At 42.0% G+C, this 21,777-nt stretch overlaps 2 protein-coding genes across 2 annotated transcripts in view; both read right to left on the bottom strand.

The window, feature by feature from the left end:
- Positions 1–7,630, bottom strand: part of LOC120570173 (galactose-specific lectin nattectin-like) — an 85,437-nt gene extending 77,807 nt beyond the window's left edge. The window contains exons 1-2 of the mRNA XM_039818425.1: positions 7,574–7,630; positions 7,286–7,342 (exon numbers count right to left, since the gene is read on the bottom strand). The gene's annotated coding sequence lies outside the window, so the exon portion shown is untranslated. The remainder of the gene's footprint in view (positions 1–7,285; positions 7,343–7,573) is intronic.
- LOC120570167 (galactose-specific lectin nattectin-like) lies at positions 3,297–6,636 on the bottom strand. The gene is made up of 5 exons (XM_039818419.1): positions 6,529–6,636; positions 5,926–6,015; positions 4,442–4,576; positions 3,698–3,812; positions 3,297–3,603 (listed from the first exon to the last, which is right to left on the bottom strand). The coding sequence occupies exons 1-5, from the start codon at positions 6,619–6,621 to the stop codon at positions 3,536–3,538; spliced, it is 501 nt and encodes a 166-aa protein (XP_039674353.1). The 5' UTR covers positions 6,622–6,636; the 3' UTR covers positions 3,297–3,535.
- Positions 7,631–21,777: the final 14,147 nt, after the last annotated feature.

Raw genomic sequence — 21,777 nt, 5'->3', positions numbered from 1 at the left:
ATTGTAGATTCTCACTGAAGGCATCAAAACTATGAATGAACACATATGGAATTATGGAATTAACAAAAAAGTATGAAATAACTGAAAACATGTCTTATATTTTAGATTCTTCAAAGTAGCCACCCTTTGCTTTTTTATTAATAAGGGAAATAATTCCACTAATGAACCCTGACAAAGCACACCTGTGAAGGTAAAACCATTTCAGGTGACTACCTCATGAAGCTCATTGAGAGAACACCAAGGGTTTGCAGAGTTATCAAAAAAAGCAAAGGGTGGCTACTTTGAAGAATCTAAAATATAAGACATGTTTTCAGTTATTTCACACTTTTATGTTAAGTACATAATTCCATATGTGTTCGTTCATAGTTTTGATGCCTTCAGTGAGAATCTACAATGTAAATAGTCATGAAAATAAAAGAACACATTGAATGAGAAGGTGTGTCCAAACTTTTGGCCTGTACTGTATGTCAGGCAACCTATTCCACATCAGCACAAAATGTGATTATACCTCATCGGGAGCATTCTTTCAAAACGTTTATCTGAAAGTCTGTTTCTTCTGGGGGTAAGCACAAGACCTCCCAGGCTGAACAGCCTTTCCACAGTGTACTGGATGGTGTGGCAGTGTTGTATTTCATGAAAACAGCTTTCACTCAGGGGAAACGGTTGAGAACTTCTAATTCTGAGCCTGATCTCATGTACTCCAGTACCTCTGAGTCTGCGCTAAAGGACATTGCCTCTTCTTCCTCCTCATCAAAATAAAAAAAGTCCTTCTCTTTGGCGCTGCTGTGTGCGGCAACTTCTCAGGTTTTATTCTCAGCCGGCTCTGCATCATGGGTAGAGTTTAGATTCTCTGCCCGAACCCGACTCGAGCCCGCCCGACTTTCTGGCCGGGCCGGGCCGTTATTTACCGCCACTATCCTCGGGCCGGGCCGGGCTGCGCCCTTGATCAAGCATTTGTGGTTTTTTTTATCATTACTATAGCCTAATTGGGTGGGGAGAAAGCGATGCCATAATCAGAAATATTATCTTTAAAGGCTATATTTAGGCCAAAGTAATAAATGTGTCCAAAATGTTACACAAGTTAGACTCCAGTTACGAAATGCAACATGTCTCCTCTCGCACACATCACACCGGCCGGGCCTGCGGGCCTGTATGGTGCAGCTTAAGTGCAACATGGAGCTTGAGGATGTAAAGAAAAAACAACAACCTTTGAGCAAGTTTGGAGGAAAGTCTGAGATATGGAACCATTTTAAACAAGTCGTGGGAAGTGACAACATGTGTCGGCTTTGCGAGTGCATTAAGTGCGGCACGTTGCTCACCTGTGACAGCAAATAAAATGGGGACTTGGATTCACTAAGATCATTTTAAACATATTTCTGCAGTTCAAACAACTCTCAATTGTAGTTGAGAACGTCAGTTATAACGGCCCACGGATTAAAAAAGCGGTGTCTTGAAATCGGGCTCGGGCTCATAATTCCAGTTAATGTGTCGGACCGGGCCGGGCTCGGACACAACGTGCACGGGCTCGGGCAGGGTCGGGCTTGATTTTTTGGGCCCGCTTCTCTCCGCTCCGCTCCCCCTAGCCATTGAACTTTAAATTTTGGCAACATCAAGGCAGCCAATAAAGCTTCCCTGCTCTCCAACAATATAAGTAAATAAATATAAATTTATCAATTTAACTTCTTTTTTTTAAGTAAGTGCTGTAGTGCTGTAGTAACTCTCCCAATGTTCGACCAGTGCTTAATTTGTAAAGTGGGAGGTCCTGGAGCCCGGTGGGGGGGGGGGGGATCTAGCGACTCAAAACGGGGGTTGCAGGTAACGGAACAAAAAATAAATGACACTGCCTACGTAGCTTCTCTGACTAAAACAACCTAAACAACGCTGTGTGTACATCAGGGCAATGTTTATTTTAATTTCAGAACAAGCACTGCATCGGTTCAAAATGTAAAAAAAAAAAATACACTGCAACAATCGTTTTCACAAGCAGCAATTATCCTATTGGACTATTAATTTAACCAAAAACAAACACCGTGGTCTGCACATTCTTGATCGGCAGAAACGGTTTTTGCTTGTTTGGGATCTGACTGGCCAGCGTATTTAAAAAGTTTAGCAAACTTTGTTGTCTTTTTGACATTTTTCCCTTGACTGAAACAAGGCTATAACAGCAATCTCAGGCAGCACAAGCACTTGTTACACTAGTGTTCCCCCCCCCGCCCCCCCATCCGTCTTACCCTGAAAATTCACCTCAAAACGCATCGAAAATGCAAACACAAGATTTTTGTGGAACTTCAATGGGGATTAAAGACCAACAAGACAGATAACAACATTGAACACTAGACAAACAGTAGTTTATTTTTTTCATTGAGGCGATTCATTTTTCCTGGTGACATAGGAGGTGCTGGATCCAATAAAAAAGGTTCCGGATCCAACGTCGGAGGTGCCGGAACATGTTCCGGCGTGTTCCGGCTCATATTGAGCCCTGTGTTTGACCCAGGTGAAAAAAGCTTCTAGGGGGGTGTTTGGCTCGAGGTCATGGTGCAAAGGACCCTAGGGTGAAATTACTCCGAACCATCACTTTAAGTAGGGAGGGATGGTTAGGCAACGAAATGTAATGCATGCCCCTACGTTTTTTCTTCTTCTAATAGTTATCAGGAAACGAGGAAGGGACATAGGGTCCTTTTTTGCCCCAGTAAACAAAAAAGTGAGAAAAACATTTTGTCTCCACCGGGGGATAAAACTAATTGAGCAGAAGCAGGGATATGTATGTGACTTCAAGCCCCCAGGGGAAATATTAATGATGTGTCCCTTTTAGAAAACAACAACAGGACCAGACACTGTTTATGTGACAATATGTCTTTTATTTTTGAATGCTTAGTTGATTATATAGTAAAGAAAATCAGATGAATAAAGAACACAACACATAAGTTTTAAGAATAAAAAGGAACCAGTTCATTAAACCAGTGGACTATATGAATTATTAATAGTTATTATGAAGTGCTATTACAGTTGCATTCTCCTCTTGTATCACAGAAAGGTCCAACAAAATATACACTTTTATTTTCTATCTGGACATTTTGGATGAAAAGATCATCACCACTCATGTCTGGTAGGTTTACCTTTGGACAGAGTCATTCTAGCTGTTTCCAGTCTTTATGCTAAGCTAGGCTAGTTGTTTCCCCTGTTTCCAATCTTTATGCTAAGCTAAGCTAATATCTGCTTCAGGGAACTTCATATTTAGTGTATGCTAAAATGTAAAAGATGTGTGACTATTCAAATGTTTTCTGTATTTCATTTTGTGTTATTTACTGTAGATTAAAAGTCCAATTACTGATTAGTTTTTGTCCAGCTCAGTGAGCCAGTTTCTGTCTAATTTTAAACCCAAATGTGAACTGTTCCCTAACTCTTCAGATTATAAACAAGTGAAAGTGAGTCATCTGTCAGCAGAGAGCTGTTTCTGTCTGCTGAACAAACTGAAAGTGAATCAATGATAGAGATTATAGATGAGCTGTAGAGGCATCATGATGGTGTGGTAGAGTTACACACACAGGTTCATGGAGCACACGAAAGAAACCTTGGAGGCACAAGCCAAGTCGTTCCAGTTTGCTGTAGAGAGAGTTTACAACCAATGTAACTGATTACATTTAACTTTTATGTTTAAAAGTGCAACATACAACAAGATCTTTTAAATATTTTTTACCTCCACCCCAGTTCATGGTAAGACAGAACTCATTTCCACCGAAGTTGTTAGGCTCCCCCGCATTCCAGCTTGCGTAGTCGAATTTGGATCCATCAGACCAGAACCATGTAAACAGCTGGAGGAGAAAGATTGGTTTAAAGTCAAAGTCAAATCAAGAGGTTTTGTTGTAATACTCATTCAGGCCAAAAGACTTCTTATTTTCTACAACAACTCATGAGACCCAACGCATTGTCATGAACGGGTTTGTAAGATATTGTATGACAATTGTATGACAATCGCCTAATTATGTAAGAAATCCTACGAAATTAGTCGACTGCCTGTCGGTCACATGACTGTTAAATTTAGCTGAGAAAAGGTGACAGTGAGCTGGTACTGTGCATCATGCAATGACGACAGTTACATTTAGACACCAAAACAACTAGTTAAGATCAGGATTCAGGACATGAACACTCGTTTACAGGGTGATAGTCTTTTGTTTTCTTCTTAACTTCTTCAGGACATGAACTCTGCTCCCCAGCTTCAAAGCCCTGTGTTTTAGGAGCCAAATATCCCCCCCATACCTCCTCCCTATGAGGATCTTCACGCTCTTATACAGCAGCAGTCAATGTGCTGCTGACAGTAATACATATGTGGAATACATACAGATCACAGAGCTTTACTTTTGACAGCTATATGTACGATTGCTTCATAGAACAGGCTGAGAGACGGGTGACATCACTTCCTGTGTGGTGATAAAAGTCTCACCTTCACTGCGTCGGTGCCTCCGATCCAGGCAGTTGTCTGTGCACCGGTCACTTCGAAAATGTAGTTTTTGATGAATCCATGTTCCGCATCTGAGTGGATGGAAGCCAGATTCCCACCAGCGGACTGGCAGAAGAGCTAATGGAGACAATATCATCAGTTTAAAATGTTTAGAAAGAAACAAAATCATAATCACATTATTAACAGATCTCAGGGCAGTTTTATAGTCACATGGAACATTTTTATACTTTTAATCAGTAGTGGAAGAAGTATTCAGATCCTTTACTTAAAACTAATAACACACTGTAAAAATACTCTGTTACAGTAAATCTTCTGCAATGAAAATGTTACTTAAATAAAAGTATGTAAGTATCATTGGTATTAACGGGTGTTCATGTCTCGGGAGAGTTTGATCATTTTCCTAATTTTGTGGTATGACTAGTTTTACTGCAGTAAATAATAATAATAATAAAGCTTTATTGCAGACCCAAGTCCATATAGCACATAATACAGTATACATAATATAAAAATATAAAAGATACTACAATACATAATAATTACATATTAGCCTATAGTAATATAACAATAATACATAAAAATTGCATATTAACCTATAAGATATACAGACTATTGCACCAATGCTGTCTTAACCTAGAAGTGTATGTGTAACAGCTTTTCACAGGGCTGACTAGAACTTCAATTATGTGGTTCTCTGACTTGTCCAGGCGACACATGAAACTAAACATCAGTTGTCTTAAGAGCACTCTAGTGGACACAAACAAATGGACATTGGACATGGAGCAGCATCGTCATTGCATCATTATATGCAACCTTGAGCCTCTGCATACTCTTTTTCTTATAGTTAGACTACAGTTGAGCAGTATATAGCGGTGGGATATATGTTCTAAACAGAGAACACTTCACAGAGTCAGAGCACATGGAAAACTTCCTTATAAGCATGTTAGCTTGAGAGTAAATTTTACAGCGCTGTCGGTAGAGATCTTTGTCATCTGTCCAGTCATCAGATATGACATGACCTAAATATTTAATTTCCTCACACACAGCAAGGACTGTCTGACAAATAAAAGGTCGGAAAAGTTGATTTCGTCGCTTCTAACTATCATTATGTGACTTTTCTTAGCATTATACTTTATGTCATTATCAAGGCCATACTGAGAGCACACCTTCAGCATCTGCTGCAGCCCAACACTATATGGACAGAGCAGGACCAAGTCATTTGCATACATAAGATGATTAACAATAGTATTGCCCACAAGACAGCCGGTTTTTAACCTATTTAGCTGATTTGATAATTCATCCATATAAACATTACATAAAATAGGAGATAGAATTCCTCCTTGCCGCACTCTGTTACTCACACAGAATGGAGCAGATACAACATTTTCCCATTTAACCTGAAACGTTTGAAGTCTTACAGTACATTGGTATTAAGCATACATGTGTTATGATGGATGGAACTGCTGTACCTCTGCACCGATCCAGGTCTTTGTCTGGATGTAGAAAGCGAAACAGCGAGAGCCAAACTGAGTCCAACCAGGAGGGCAGCAAGGTTCACCCTGTATGAACAAATAAGCCAAAAACAATCAGACTAGTCTATATCGACAACTGTTCATTTACGGATTGTTCCTCCTCTGTGCTATGGAGATAGAGCTGGCAATGCAAGACTACAATCAGAGCAACCCAACAAGTCAGAGATACTGTTCTGACCTGTTTATTATAAGTTAGACAAGACTTTAACAGCCTCTAACTCAGCCAGTTAAGAGCTACATTTAGCTTTAGATGTTATATGAATATGGTCCCTGGAGCACAGGTTTTATCAACTCACAATTTTCGATGCACATTAAAGAGTGCAACTATTATTAACAAAAATGGAATGAGCATTTGTATCTATATGTGCAATAACATCTGCTGAACAGGGCCGACATTTACTCAGAAGTGAAGATAGTAAGCTGTTTACTAAAAGCTGTTAATAATAACAGAACATTTATTTTTACTGTATCTACACACCAAATTTCCATTTTTTATTATTTTAGTTATTTTAGTGATTTATTTCTTAAGAGTGTACTTACATATGCAGTCAACAGTCCGCTGGACAAACAGAGCAACAAAGCTAATGGAAAGACTGACGTCATCTGTGGGAAGAAGTTAAACAAAGTCAACATACTGCAGACAAGGAAAGAATGTCAGACAATTAATGACTGCAATTGATTATTAATGAGCCATTTATCAAATTAAAGTATCCAGATTAGTTAATAGTGTATTATAAAATATAGATATCGTTTAATATTTGATAGATTATGCATCGTCATCTGCTGATCGCAACTCTGATTGCCCAGGGGCATCCTTACCAGACGTCTAACTGGGGGATCCTGAGGTGTTTGGAGATATAATATCTCCACCTAGTTCTGGGTCTTCCCCGAGGCCTCCTCCCAGCTGAACGTGCCTGGAACACCTCCCTAGGGAGTCGCCCAGGGGGCATCCTTACGAGATGCACAAACCACCTCAATGAGCTCCAGTCATTACCCAGCCGTCATGACCATAGGTGAGGGTAGAAACTCAAACAGGCTGGTAGATCGAGAACTTTGCCTTTTGGCTCAGAACACACAAACTGTGTATGCAATAGTGCCCCCGCTGAGCTGATTCTCCAGTCAATCTCCCGCTCTGTTGTCCCCTCACTCGCAAACAAGACTAGAGGAACTTAAACTGCTGCACTTGGGGTAAGGACTCATTCCCTCCTCCAAAAATGTCCTATCAATACAGACAGGATTAGTTGTTAGTAAAAGTAAAAATAGATGAAATTGTGATAATAAATTGAAATATAAATACCTTTGCTGAGGTGGTGATTGGCTGACACAGAGGAGAAGAACAAGCTGATGACTGTCACTGAAAGATAATGTCACAGATCTGAATAGCATTAAACACTCAATAATAACAAATTAGGTCAAACTTCACCTGATTTACATCATTAATGTATTCACAATCTGCACTCATTTTTATCTTTACTCAACAGAATAAACTCTGCAATCTAGCATAAACAACATTTATAAATTTTTCAGGCAAATCTTTCTTTCAATGATAATGATAATACAATGTGAAAACGTCCATTAAACTCACATCAGTAATCTTTGTACTGCCTGGTTTGGTTTGGTTTGGAGGGAAAAGAGAGTCACTTATATACCTTAGAAAGGGAGTGGTCTTAATCGCCATGACGGGTAAAGACTTGATATTTAACAGGGTGTTAAAGTCAGGGTCAGTGATAGGCCTGGTAAACTCGATTCCTTTTAAGGATTTAAGTTATTCTGAGTCTCTCACTAAACTGATCTGGGTTGTGCGAGTCACTTGAGTCACTTGAGTCAGTATTGCTAAATCACCAAGAAAACTCAGTCCTACTTGCCACCTCATGCAGCTGCTCACAGGAGACCCATTTAGTCACGGGAAATAGAGCATTTTGACTTAACTTAGTGTAGCCTAAGCAATATATAGGCTTTCAATGTAGACATAGAAACAGGAACGGAGAAATGCCCGCAGTGAATACTTTTTATTTTTTTTTAAATCGATCGACCTAATTTTGATATGCTACATCTATACACCAAACGTATAATCTATAAGCATTTTATTTCAGAAATAAAGAATGGCTTTTGTTGTGGATTTGCTTTTCACCCTGACTCGAGGAGAAACTTCACTCGCTCGTCTGCTACAGATCAACTCATGACAACGTAGCCGGCTGATTTGCGTGACTAGCTGACTCACTCGAGGACTCATGAGTCATGATGACTCAAGGTCTCCCATGGTCTGCGAGGCAAGCTTACAATGTTTTTTGTGCTCTATCTAACTGCATTTGAATATACTACATTTATACACCAAACCTACAGTAGGCCTAGACTATGTGTAGAACACTGTATGTTATTTCAGAAGTGAGAAGATGGCTTTTGTTGTGGATTTGCTTTTCACCCTGACTCGAGGAGAGACTTCACTCACTCTGCAGATCCACTCATGACAACATAGCTGGCTGATTCACGCGACTGACTGACTGACTGACTGACTCGTGGACTCAAGAGTCCCATGTTCTGCGAGCTTGAAATGTTTCCGGCTCTGAATCTGTGGGTCGGGAAGTTCCTCTATAACCTGTCTCGGACTGTCTCTGCTCACTTAGTCGCTTGGGTTGACATGTGGAGTTGTGGTTGCCTATGAAATTGTAAGTTATAAAGCTTTTGGCAGCTGAGATAGCTTGGACTAGTAATAGCTAATGTTGCAATAGGTTTGTGTGTGGTGCTGTTATCATTTTAGATTGAATTGTAGTAGGACTCAACTGATCTGAGTTAATGATACTAGAGACTCGCGACTCATGAGGTAATTTAAAGACACGGGTGAAAGATCAGAGCGAGTAACGACTCAAACAGGTTTAGTCAGTGGTGTATGATGGTGTCTGGATGTGATGAACAATGTGTGTTTAACCGGTGGACTTCTGCGTTGTGTTTGATTTATTAATCCCACTGTGACACAGGATCTCTTTATGATGATATCAATGTATTCTCTCTGGTGATAAACAAATAAACAGGACCTCATTATTCAGCTTCAACAATACTGTTAGAAAAATTATGCTTAGAATGGTTTTTGCTTCAGTTTCTCTGTTAAACCATTTGCATCCAAACTTTGTTTGTTTGTTTTAGGATTTCTGTCTTTCATGGGCTAATCATGAAAGCTGAGTGACCTTGCAAAGAGCACAGGCTGTATCCTAAGGGCAGAGCGCATCATGTGGAGGAGATGCGGGGCATGACCGGAGATAAGAAGAAAATCTACTGATTGCATGAATAACGAATAACGATCTTGACTCCCAACTCCTTCAAAAAGACACTGTTGTGAAAAACCTTCAGTCATTTTCTGTACTTATGCTGTGAGTGCTATAAACTGACTCTACCTGCAAGTAAACCAGCTTTTAAGATAACTCCAGTGATTTTGTCCATTCTTTGATAAATAATGATCCTAACAAATACACACATTAACACATTTACAAAACGGAAGATAACTTTGTCTACCACAAATTTAAGCTAGCTAAACTAACTCTACAAACTTGTAAAACAACATACTCATGTAGTGACATTAGGATGTTGAAATCAATACGTAGATAGGTTTGGACAGACAAAACATTATAGGGAACAAAATAATACAAGAAATAAATGGGATGAATTCAGATAAATAAATTACACTCACCTCTCCCAAACGGTATTACAAAAAGGGTAGAGGGCAAGGGGCACAAGGGATTCATAATCGCAGAACCACCGAAGAAGAGAGGAATAACATACAGCTCATCAGACTTTCCTAAAAATAAAGAATGTTCACGAGGCTCGCATCATGAGAGCGAGTTAAGTCTGAAGTCACTATGTGACTCGAGTCAGAGTCTTGAACTTGAGTCCCCATCTCTGGTCCAGGGTGGTTGGATGGGTCATAAAACACAGGACTGTCCCAGGAAAACAAAATACTTTCACCCAGAAAAAGCATGTTCATTGTGTGTTTTAATCCCAACCATGATCTTTTCCCTGAACTTAACTAGTCGTTTTGGCGCCTAAACTTACACTTTCACTTTTTGTAATGTCTGCCGAAACGACTGGTAGCTTGCGGTGCTCAGTAACCGGCTCATAGTCCCCTTTTATCGGGTTAACTGAACCACAAACTACCAGAGCACCATGCGGAGCACCATGCAGAGCACCGTTTCCGACATAGCAGAGGTCTGTAGCAGCTAAAAGCATTTACCAACTACTGCTGACCTTACTGAGCTGTGAAAAATAGCACTCCGGGGTGTGTTCCCTCTTTGCCCGTAACACGTGTAGAAAACCACAATGTTCCCCGTCATTGCAACATTGGAATAGCCATCTTGGGCCTTTGTACGAGAAGAGACGTGCCTTCAAACACGCGGTCTCCCGCCCGCCATTTTGAAATCTTGCGTGGTTAACCACTTGAACCCACTACTCCTACCCCTTTGTCCTCCTCCAATCCTGCACCTACACACACACACTCACTCACACACACACACAAACACACACACACAGACCTGTCTCCCCACATGCTTGTTTCTTTCCGTTTTTGTTGTAGTTTAAAAAACGGTACATTGGTTTTGATTGATTGAAGAATTATCAATTGGCCATTGATGATTTTGAAGTTCAATAAATTCTATTATACTTTAAATAGCAGATGTCTGTTTTGCGTATTTGTTGTAATAACAAGCTGGTTGAACACAGTCAGTTGCTCGAATTCACCCTTCATTTTGTTCCTTTAGAATATACCAGATAAATTAACCAAAATAATTCAGATCTGTATTTTAAAGGGAACACCACCTAAATGAGACTGTTTCACAGTTTGATTATTGGTCCCTGGTACCAGGGTGGTGCCCCGTTTTGATTGTTTCTCAATTTGGTAATTAATACTGTATTCATAACTTTATTAATATTGATACCACGTCTTCTATAATTTGCCAATAATTTAATCTGTACCCTACGAATTCCCAACAGGGGTTTGTGTCCTGTTCTTGTCCCGTTTGTCACTGAAACTTACATTTTGTAACTCCATCCACCATCTTTCCGTAATATAACTAGGTGGTTTCACCCTGCACATTGAAAATGACACACACACAAGTACCACAAAAACAAACAAAACAGCAATTCAGACACAAAACGACCATAAAGACACAAAACAACAGCAAAGAGACACAAAATGAATATGCAATAACGTTGTTGAATATCGCGATAACGATATAACTTAACGATATAAAAGTGTTCTCAGTTCTTACTTTCAGTATTCTGCTAAAATCCAACAAACTGCTAGTTTAATTTTAAACTAATGAAAGGAAATAATTTCCAACTTTCCTTTATTGAACTAATTGAACATTAAATTGAATATAAAATGCAGCACTAAAGAAAGAATGACAGTTTTTTTTAAATATATTTTCTTTCAACTAACACTGAAATTATCTGAGTGTCTTTCACAGTGTGTTCATGTTTTCAGACCAATTGCTCTTTCCCCCATCATTGTCAAGTGTTTTAAAAGATAAATTAATGAATAAATATAAAGGCTGCCACCCCTGCAGGTCTTGATAAACATCAGTTTGGACCAACAGATTGACAGATGATGCAGTTACAACAGCTCTCCACTCAGCACTAACACACCTGGAACATCAGAACACATATGTAAGGATGCTGTTTGATGACTTGAGCTCAGCGATCAACACAATACTCCCATACCTGACCATTTAGAGCTTTGTAGGTCAGGAGCAGGATTTTAAAGTTAATTCTGGATTTTACAGGAAGCCAATGCAGAGAAGCTAATACAGGAGATATATGATCTTTTTCTTAGTTCTTGTCAGAACATGCGCTGCAGCATTCTGGATCAGCTGCAGAGTCTTAAGGGACTTATTTGAGCAACCTGACAGTAGGGAGTTACAATAGTCCAGCCTGGAAGTAAGAAATGCATGGACAAATTTTTCAGCATCGTTTTGAAACAGGATAGAGTTTAACATCAGAAAGTTGTAGGTCATGCAAAATGCCAAATGTCACTCTAACAGATGAACTGTTCTTAACCCTGATTTTTCTTCTCGACACACCAGATGACAGAGAGGAACAATTGTGTTGCAGAGCTACAGGGGGTCTGAATACCACGACCTGACCTCTCTGACACACCTCTCACTAACCTTGATTTCATTTTTTATGTTGACAGTTCTTCTTATATAGTACAAATATATAGTATATATAAGTAAATATAAGTCCAGCTGAAATGATTAGTTGCTTAATCAATTAGTTCATTGACAGAAAACTGCTTTGATCGTTTCCAGTTTAAAAAGATGTGAGGACTTTTCTATATTGTTGCTTTTTTATACCTTAAGTACATATTTTTATGATACCTTTCTTACTTAGATAATATTTTTAATGGAATATTGCTGGTAACAGAAAATGTTTACAGTTTGGAATCAGTACTTACTTTGTCCACTATAACTATCTGTATGAACCTTGTTTAATTGACTAACCCTAATGTAGCAATATTTTTGAATCAATGATGACATAGATCAGACTTAGAAAAGAAGTGTGTTTAAATGCTCCTTTCTTACAGAGGCTCAGAACAGCCAAGAAGAGGACTAAACACACACACACACACACACACACACACACACACACACACACACACACAGACACACACACACACACACACACACACACACACACACACACACACACACACACACACACACACACACACACACACGTACACACACACAAGACAGTGGTAAAGACTTGTTTCCTACGATTTGTCAAGTGCTAGTGGACAAACCTCTGACAGCAGAAAAACATGGAAGATGCTATTTGAAAATATATAATCATAAAAGTAATTTGTTTATTTGTGATTAGGTTGTAATCAAAAGAGTGGAGTGTAATGGCAAATTTACATTTAAGCATGATTATTTATATTCTTGTCTTATTTCTGTTTAAGTTTCTCTCACAATGCTGAAAGGGAGTTTATCTCATTCCCACATGTAGATTCTGATTCTAACTAAGTGAGAATCACAAAGTCTGGAACATAATGTGAGCACTGTTTATCTGAACTGATAAAGGTACAAGGTCACAGTAAACTATCTTCCTCTGCCTATTCACTCCTCCCTTGCCAGTTGAGATGTACAGGTCAGGTGACCTCAGGGTGAAAGTAGGGCAGAGGGGAAAGAACAAAATGGCTCTGAGATGTCTCTTGTGTTTTTCTATTGTCTTCATGTGTATCAGATTGCCTGTGACAAATGTAAATGTAGCGTCGATAAGCCAAGTCCGTGTGTGCTGTCACTCTGAAGATGTATATGAAGCTCAGCGCAAATTCTTTCAGGAAGACGTCATTAAGCCAATCACTACTCATTCTTAAATCACATTAGCTGTTTAGAAGTGACGCTTTCAGTTAAACCAATCAGACTTGCCCACGAAATTCAAGGGCCAATCACAGCTTTGCAACTCTGCTTTAAATCTGTTCTCTCCCTGTGCTGTCAGCTGTCGTTTCAGGCAAAGCGCTCGACCCTCCTCCTCCCCTGCCACCTCCGGTCTTAAACTCAGTGTTCCTGTTTCCACACTGCACTGCTGTCTTTTGTGAAATTCATGTTCTTCCTATATTTGCAAATATATTTTTAATAAAATACAATAACCTAACTTGGTTTAGTATGCTATTGTCTTTATTTTTTCACTTTTTAACTTTCTAAACCCACTCCTGCTACACAGAAACTTCCATAACACAGTAGTTTTAGGAAGCATTTTCAGGAAATTAAAAGGATAAGCAGATTGTTGCCGAGGATATTTGTTCACAGAGTAAGATGTATATAGATTTGTATGGGTACGTGTACATATACAACATGTGTTTTGGCATTTTTGGCACACTTCTAGCTCAGCCTATATACTGCATACAGACACAACTCACACATCTCATTCAACTATTTCACAAACTGAGGAGTTGGTCCTGACATGGGTCAGAGGGCATCAGAGGTCATAAATGATGAACCAATCAATGGGCACCTTGGTGTTCATATGGACAACACCTTTGGCTGGAAGGCCCGTGTTCAAAGTGTGTGTTATCATTTAGAGCAGACACTCACGGTGAATCAGAGGGTTTATGTTGTACAAGGCTGCATTACAGAGCATATTCATATGTCAGAAAGCATGGTGATATCTAAAAACATCTCATTTAAAGCTTGCTTGTCAGATGGTTGTCTCCCCAGGCAAGCACAGAGAATATGGTCTGATCTATCTTTATTCTCCATGCCAAGTATTAATTACTTATCCTCTAGCAGAAGAAATAGGGTAACCCAATTTAAACTAAATATTTCTAAACTATAGGCCTATTTGGACCTACCTCTAATAAAACTTTAAATAATGTTGCTTGAGGCTGCAGGGAGTAGCTTCATGATATGATGCATATGGTTATGTGTTGCTCTTGCTCACTGTTTGTGAAAGATGAGCAATAGATTGTGGCTGTCTGATGTGATTCAGTCTGACTACATATCACTTTGTTTATGTTTTTTATTGTAAGTATATGTCAGCTCTATGATAAAACAATATGTCAAATGTTATGTGTGAAGCATTTGAACTGAAGGCAAATATCCCTCTGGGGACAATAAAGTATTGCTTGCAAACCATGATATGTAAAAATTAAAACCTTGTCGTAGGACTATAGCAAACACATCATTGAAAAGGTCTCAACCTGGAGAGTAACAGATGTCAGTCTGAAGAGCACACATTACTCCTGTTTTGAAATATTGACCTCTGAACCTTGAACCCAGTACATGTTTGAAGGCTTGTAAAGGCTTTACATAAGGTACTACCACACAAAGCACCAGCTGTTATAGAAGGTACTACACACATAGGACCAGCTGTTATAGAAGGTACTACACACATAGGACCAGCTGTTATAGAATGTACTACACACATAGGACCAGCTGTTATAGAAGTGTACATACACATAGGACCAGCTGTTATAGAAGGTACTACACACATAGGACCAGCTGTTATAGAATGTACTACACACATAGGACCAGCTGTTATAGAAGGTACTACACACATAGGACCAGCTGTTATAGAAGGTACTACACACATAGGACCAGCTGTTATAGAAGGTACTACACACATAGGACCAGCTTTTATAGAAGGTACTACACACATAGGTACCTGGTACCAGAGCACCCTAGGCCGAAGGTCAATGATCGATTTTATAATCGTTTCATCTGATCTGAGGCCATATGTTTTGGACACTCGGGTGAAGAGAGGGGCAGAGCTGTCAACCGATCACCATCTGGTGGTGAGTTGGGTCAGGGGGTGGGGGAAGAATCTGGACAGACCTGGTAAGCCCAAACGTGTAGTGCGGGGTAAATTGGGGAATGTCTCGAGGAGGCCCCTGTCCAACGGACTTTCAACTCGCACCTCCGGGCGGAGCTTTTCGTGCATCCCTGTGGAGGTGGGGGCATTGAACCCGAGTGGACAATGTTCAAAGTTTCCATTGCTGAAGCTGCGGGCAGGAGCTGTGGTCTTAGGGTCTTAGGTGCCTCAGGCGGGCGGTAACCCACGAACACCGTGGTGGACACCGGTGGTCAGGGAAGCCGTCCGACTGAAGGAGTCCTTCCGGGATATGTTATCCCAGAGGACTCCGGAGGCAGTTGCAGGGTACCGAAGGTACCGATACCGGTAGCACGAAGGTAACCGGCGGCTGCAGCTCGCCTGTGACGAAGGCAAAACAGCAGGTGTGGGAGAAGTTTGGAGAAGACATGGAGAAGGACTTGGTCGTCGGCACCAAAGTGCTTCTGGAAAACTGTTAGCGCACCTCAGGAGGGGAAGCGGGGAACCATCCAAGCTGTGTACAGTAAGGATGGGACACTGTTGACCTAAATGAGGAGGTAATAGGGCGGTGGAAGGAGCATTTTGAGGAACTCCTGAATCCGACTAATACGCACACTATGTTAGAGGCAGAGCTGGAGGATGCGGGGTCGGGGGTATCGCGGATTTCCGGGCGGAAGTCACTGATGTAGTCAAACAACTCCACAGTGGCAAAGCCCGGGGATTGATGAGATCCGTCCCAGAAATGATGGCAAGGCGCTCTGGGTGTGGAGGGGCTGTCCTGGTTGACACGTCTCTTCAACATTGGCGGGAAGTCTGGAACAGTGCCAAAGGAGTGGCAGACTGGGGGGGTGGTTCCCCCCTTTTTAAAAAGGGAAAGGGTGGTGTGCCAATTACAGGGTATTACACTTCTCAGCCTCCCTGGTAAAGTCTACCCAAGGTGCTGGAAAGGAGGGTTCGGCCGATGTCGGAACCTCAGGTTGAGGAGGAACAATGCGGATTCCGTCCTGGTCGTGGAACAACGGACCAGCTCTTCACTCTCGCAAGGATCCTGGAGGGGGCCTGGGAGTATGCCCAACCGGTCTATATATGTTTTGTGGATTTGGAGAAGGCGTGGCGACCGGGTCCCCCGGGAGATATTCTGGGAGGTACTCGCTGGAGTATGGGGTGAGGGGGTCTCTAATCAGAGCCATCCAATCTCTATGCGACCAAAGTGAGAGCTGTTCCGGGTTCTCGGCAGTAAGTCGGACTCGTGCTTCAGGTGAGGGTTGGCCTCCCGCCAGGGCTGCGCTTTGTCACCAATCCTGTTTGTAATATTTATAGACAGGATATCGAGGCGTAGTCGGGGTGGGGAGGGGTTGCAGTTTTGGTGGGCTGGGGATCTCATTGCTGCTTTTGCAGATGATGTGGTCCTGATGGCATCATTGGCTCCGCGACCTTCAGCACTCACTGGATCGGTTCGCAGCCGAGTGTGAAGCGGTTGGGATGAGGATCAGCACCCTCTAAATCGGAGGCCATGGTTCTCAGCAGGAAACCGATGGAATGCCTTCTCCAGGTAGGGAATGAGTCCTTACCCCAAGTGAAGGAGTTCAAGTACCTTGGGGTTTTGTTCGCGGAGTGAGGGACAATGGAGCCGGAGATTGGTCGGAGAATTGGGCGCAGCGGGGTGCGGTATTACATTCCATCTATCGCACCGCTTGACGAAAAGAGAGCTGAGCCAGAAGGCAAAGCTCCGTTCTACCGGTCCGTTTTCGTTCCTACCCTCACCTATGGTCATGAAGGCTGGGTCATGACCGAAAGAACGAGATCCAGGGTGCAAGCGCCGAAATGGGTTTCCTCAGGAGGGTGGCTGGCGTCTCCCTTAGAGATAGGGTGGAAGCTCAGTCATCCGTGAGGAGCTCGGAGTAGAGCCACTGATCCCTTTGCGTCGAAAGGAGCCAGTTGAGGTGGTTCGGGCATCTGGTAAGGATGCCCCTGGCCTCCCCTAGGGAGGTGTTCCAGGCACGTCCAGCTGGGGAGGAGGCCTCGGGGAAGACCCAGGACTAGGTGGAGGGATTATATCACCAACCTGGCCTGGGAACGCCTCGGGATCCCCCAGTCGGAGCTGGTTAATGTTGCTCGGGAAAGGGAAGTTTGGGGTCCCCTGCTGGAGCTGCTCCCCCCGCGACCCGACACCGGATAAGCGGACGAAGATGGATGGATGGATGGATGGATGGATACACACATAGGAACAGCTGTTATAGAAAGTACTACACACATAGGACCAGCTGTTATAGAAGGTGCTACACACATAGGACCAGCTGTTATAGAAGGTGCTACACACATAGGACCAGCAGTTATAGAAGGTACTACACACATAGGACCAGCTGTTATAGAAGGTGCTACACACATAAGACCAGCTGTTATAGAATGTACTACACACATAGGACCAGCTGTTATAGAAGGTGCTACACACATAGGACCAGTTGTTATAGAAGGTACTACACACATAGGACCAGCTGTTATAGAAGGTACTACACACATAGGACCAGCTGTTATAGAAGGTACTACACACATAGGACCAGCTGTTATAGAAGGTACTACACACATAGGACCAGCAGTTATAGAAGGTACTACACACATAGGACCAGCTGTTATAGAAGGTGTGCTACACACATAGAACCAGCAGTTATAGAAGGTACTACACACATAGGACCAGCTGTTATAGAATGTACTACACACATAGGACCAGCTGTTATAGAAGGTGCTACACACATAAGACCAGCTGTTATAGAAGGTACTACACACATAGGACCAGCTGTTATAGAAGGTACTACACACATAGGACCAGCTGTTATAGAAGGTACTACACACATAAGACCAGCTGTTATAGAAGGTACTACACACATAGGACCAGCAGTTATAGAAGGTACTACACACGTAAGACCAGCTGTTATAGAAAGCTCAGCACCTCAGCTGTCATGTAGATATGGTCAGATTACCCACTGTAAGCACTGTCGAATATGGTAATAAGCTATTTTCACCTATTTAGGGCCCGAGCGCCGACAGCGGCGAAGGCCCTATTGAAACTGAAGGAATTATTATTCTTCTATTATTATTATTTTCCCGTCAAATTAATTGGCTTTCTGAGGGGCTTAATATATTCAAAAACTCACCAAATTTGGCGGTCGCATCAAGTCTGGTGAAAGTTTACCTATTTTAAGGGTTTCGGGAATAGGCGCACAAAAATGGCTCGCTAGCGCCCCCTACAAAGTTAAGAAAATTGAGCCCCTGCAGTGCGTTTAACGTAGACTCACGAAACTTGGTACACATATGTAACATCTTAAGATGTACAAAAAACGTCATTAGAGCCATACCCTAAACCCAACAGGAAGTCCGCCATTTTGATTTCAAAGTTCGAAATTAGTGCGATTTCCACATGTCGTACTTTAACGAACTCCTTCTAGAGATTTCATCCGATCAACTTCAAACTCGGTCTGTGCCATCTTAAGATGTTAAAGATGAAAAGTTGTTAAAAGAAAAACTTTTCGTCATAGGACGTGGCCGTGGCGGGGCGGCCATTTTGTGCGTTTCGCCGCCGAAACAGGAAGTGGCTGTAACTCGAGTGTACGTTGTCCGATTACCTCGAAACTTTTCAGGATTGATAAGAGTCCAACCCTGAGGACAAATAAAGGCCGATATTTACTTAAAGTAATAGCGCCCCCTAGTGGCAACAGGAAGTAGGCCTAAAAGTCAAGGTGCTATACTTTAACAAACTCCTCCTAGAGATTTCATCCGATGGACTTCAAACTTGGTCTGTACCATCCCAACACCTTAACGATGAAAACTTATTAAAAGAAAAACTTTTTGTCAGACGGTGTGGGCGTGGCGTGGAGGCCATTTTGAGTGTTTAGCGATGAACAAAGAAGTTGTTGTAACTTGAGTGTACGTTGTCGTATCTGCCCGAAATTTCTCACGATTGACAAGGGTCCAGGCCTGAGGACACCTACAGGCCAATATTGACTTTTGGTCATAGCGCCCCCTGCTGGCAACAGGAAATGCGCCTTATATGACAAACATCATGCGATTTGCATGAAACTCAGAATGTGTGGTCTACATGTGATACTGAGCCGCCCCTTATTATATGACCACGCCCACTTACTCAGGCCACGCCCCCTTTCATAACATTTGAACCGTTTAAGGTAGAGTTTTGTGTAGGTGTCATTGAACTCAGCACTGACTTCCTTTTTAATTGGTTATGGTCTGACCCGCCCCCTATGCTTAAGCCCCGCCCCCTTTCATAAAATTAGAACTTTTTAAGATAGACCCTTGTGTGAGGTATCAATGAACTCACAAGAGACTTCCTTTTTAATTGGTGATGGTTTGACCCGCCCCCTATGCTTTAGCCACGCCCCTTTTCACAGCTAATGAACCGTATGACGTAGGGTCTTGTGTGAGGTATCGTTGAACTCGGCGGGGAGTTCCCTTTTCATTGGTGACGATTTGCGGCGTCCGAGTGCCGCGCGAATGCATGGTCGCAAGGAGCGGCGTCCGCCAGTAACCCCGACACGCGCAGAGGCGCGAGTGCCCGTCCATCGCTGCTCGCAGCTTTAATTAACGATTAATTCTGCTGTGAATGGGCCGAGCAAACAGTACATGAGACAAATACATGAAACTGTATTTGTACAGTGTGGTATTAGTTCTTTTACTGCAGTAAAGTATTAGATTACATTGGTATTAAGCATACATGTGTTATGATAGATGGAACTGCTGTACCTCTGCATCGATCCAGGTCTTTGCCTGGATGTAGAAAGCAAAACAGCAAGAGCCAAACTGAGTCCTGTAATGGAAAATTACATTTAAACATGATTCTTTATATTCTTGTCTTATTTCTGTTTTAGTTTCTCTCACAATGCTGAAGGTGAGTTTATCTCATTCTCACATGTTGGTTCTGATTCTCACTAAACTAAGTGGGAGCCACAAAGTCTAAGAATGTAATGTGTACACTGAACGGACAAGGTACAAGTCACCCTAAACTATCTCTCTCGATACATTCATTTCTCCCTGGATAGCTGAGACTTCTCAGATAGTTGAGATAAACGGGATGTCTAAACCTTGGGGTAGAAAGTGGTACAGAGGGGAAGAAGCGAAGTGGCTCCTGAATGAATGCTCCATGACACGTTCCTACAACTCGAGAGGCTTCTCCTTTTATTCGTCTCCTGACATGTCAACAGTATATGCCGTAGTATATGGCGTTACATACTAGCACTGTTTCCTGACTGACTTAAGCACTGTATATCCTGCCCCCTTGTGGAGCATCATCAGTATGTGTGTAACCTTACGCCATTAACTAAATCCAGCATGTGAACAGTTACATGACATCTACTATGCTTGATTGATTGTAAGAAATGCTGAGTCATGCTTAGACAAGTGCGTGTGTACTATCTCACTTTGAGATGCATATAAGCTGTGTGCTTTTTCTCATTCGAGGAAGAGATTTTTTACACTGAGCTGCTGTGCCTTTTGTAAATATAAAAAGCCAAACTTGGTTTAGTCTGCCACTGTCTTTATTTTGTAAATAAAGTCTCCTTCAGCGTCTAGCCCTGTTTCACTTTTTGGTGCTCTGGGTCAGATGTACGTTTAACTGACATGCGACACAAGAACTGGCAAAAAATCTTCTCTCCACAGTTTACGAATCCGACACCATTTTGGAGGTCGATGTCATCTATGTCATCGGGCCATTCAGCTCGTCTCCGTTTTCATTAGTTCGATTTTTCGGTCCTGTCACAAGTATCAATAGCCTCATTCCGCCTGTCCCCTTTTCTCTACACTATGCTACTGTCGACAATGCTATCAAAATAATTAAGTTGACAGGGGTTGGTACTTGGCTCTCCAAGGACATCGCTGATGCATTTAAGATCGTTCCCATTCATCCTTCTCAGTGGCCTCTTTTCATTTTTCATTATATGATCAACAATAATTAACGTGGTGGCAGCCAGCGGGTCATAAATGGTTACGTAATGTTTAATCCCCCCAAAAAGTTTTGAAAAACAAACAAAACAAACGCTCAGTCATCTTTTCATAACATCAGCGAACAGTTGTAGTTAACTCCCATAGGTCATAGCTAAAGCAAGAAGCAAGCTAACGCTAGATGGCCAATGCTGAGCTAAACATGTTTGCTAACATATCAGAATACGGTTTCAGGTGCCTGAATCAGTTAGATGTGGTTGAGCCAGAATCCTTTATCTTGATACCACATGGTAGCATTCAGATTATCTTTTGGTTGGGCCTTGTTGTCTGAAGTTTTTGAAGCCAAAGTTTCTGATGAATGACACAGCAGCTGCCAGTGCGCTCGACATGTTTGTTGTCCTCTCTCACGTGTGGCCTGCTTTTACCGGGTTAGTGGTCTTTACCTAGGAATGGGGCGGGCCCCCCCCCCTTTCTTTTTTTCTGCGGGGGGGGGTTGTTTTTTTTTTGTTTGGGGCGGGGGAACCCCCC

This window comes from Perca fluviatilis, chromosome 12, assembly GCF_010015445.1.
Source record: "Perca fluviatilis chromosome 12, GENO_Pfluv_1.0, whole genome shotgun sequence".
In the NCBI taxonomy this organism is placed as follows: domain Eukaryota; kingdom Metazoa; phylum Chordata; class Actinopteri; order Perciformes; family Percidae; genus Perca; species Perca fluviatilis.
The sequence above is the reverse complement of the archived record's forward strand: the minus strand, read 5'-3'. Positions and strand labels throughout refer to the sequence as shown.

Excerpts from the sequence above, each read along its gene's own strand:
- LOC120570167 (XM_039818419.1), bottom strand. The coding sequence starts at position 6,621 with ATGTTGACTTTGTTTAACTTCTTCCCACAGATGACGTCAGTCTTTCCA. Across the intron at positions 4,577-5,925 it reads AGACCTGGATCGGTGCAGAG|CTCTTCTGCCAGTCCGCTGG; the intron begins GTACAGCAGTTC and ends TGTCTCCATTAG. Across the intron at positions 3,813-4,441 it reads GAGGCACCGACGCAGTGAAG|CTGTTTACATGGTTCTGGTC; the intron begins GTGAGACTTTTA and ends TTTCTCCTCCAG.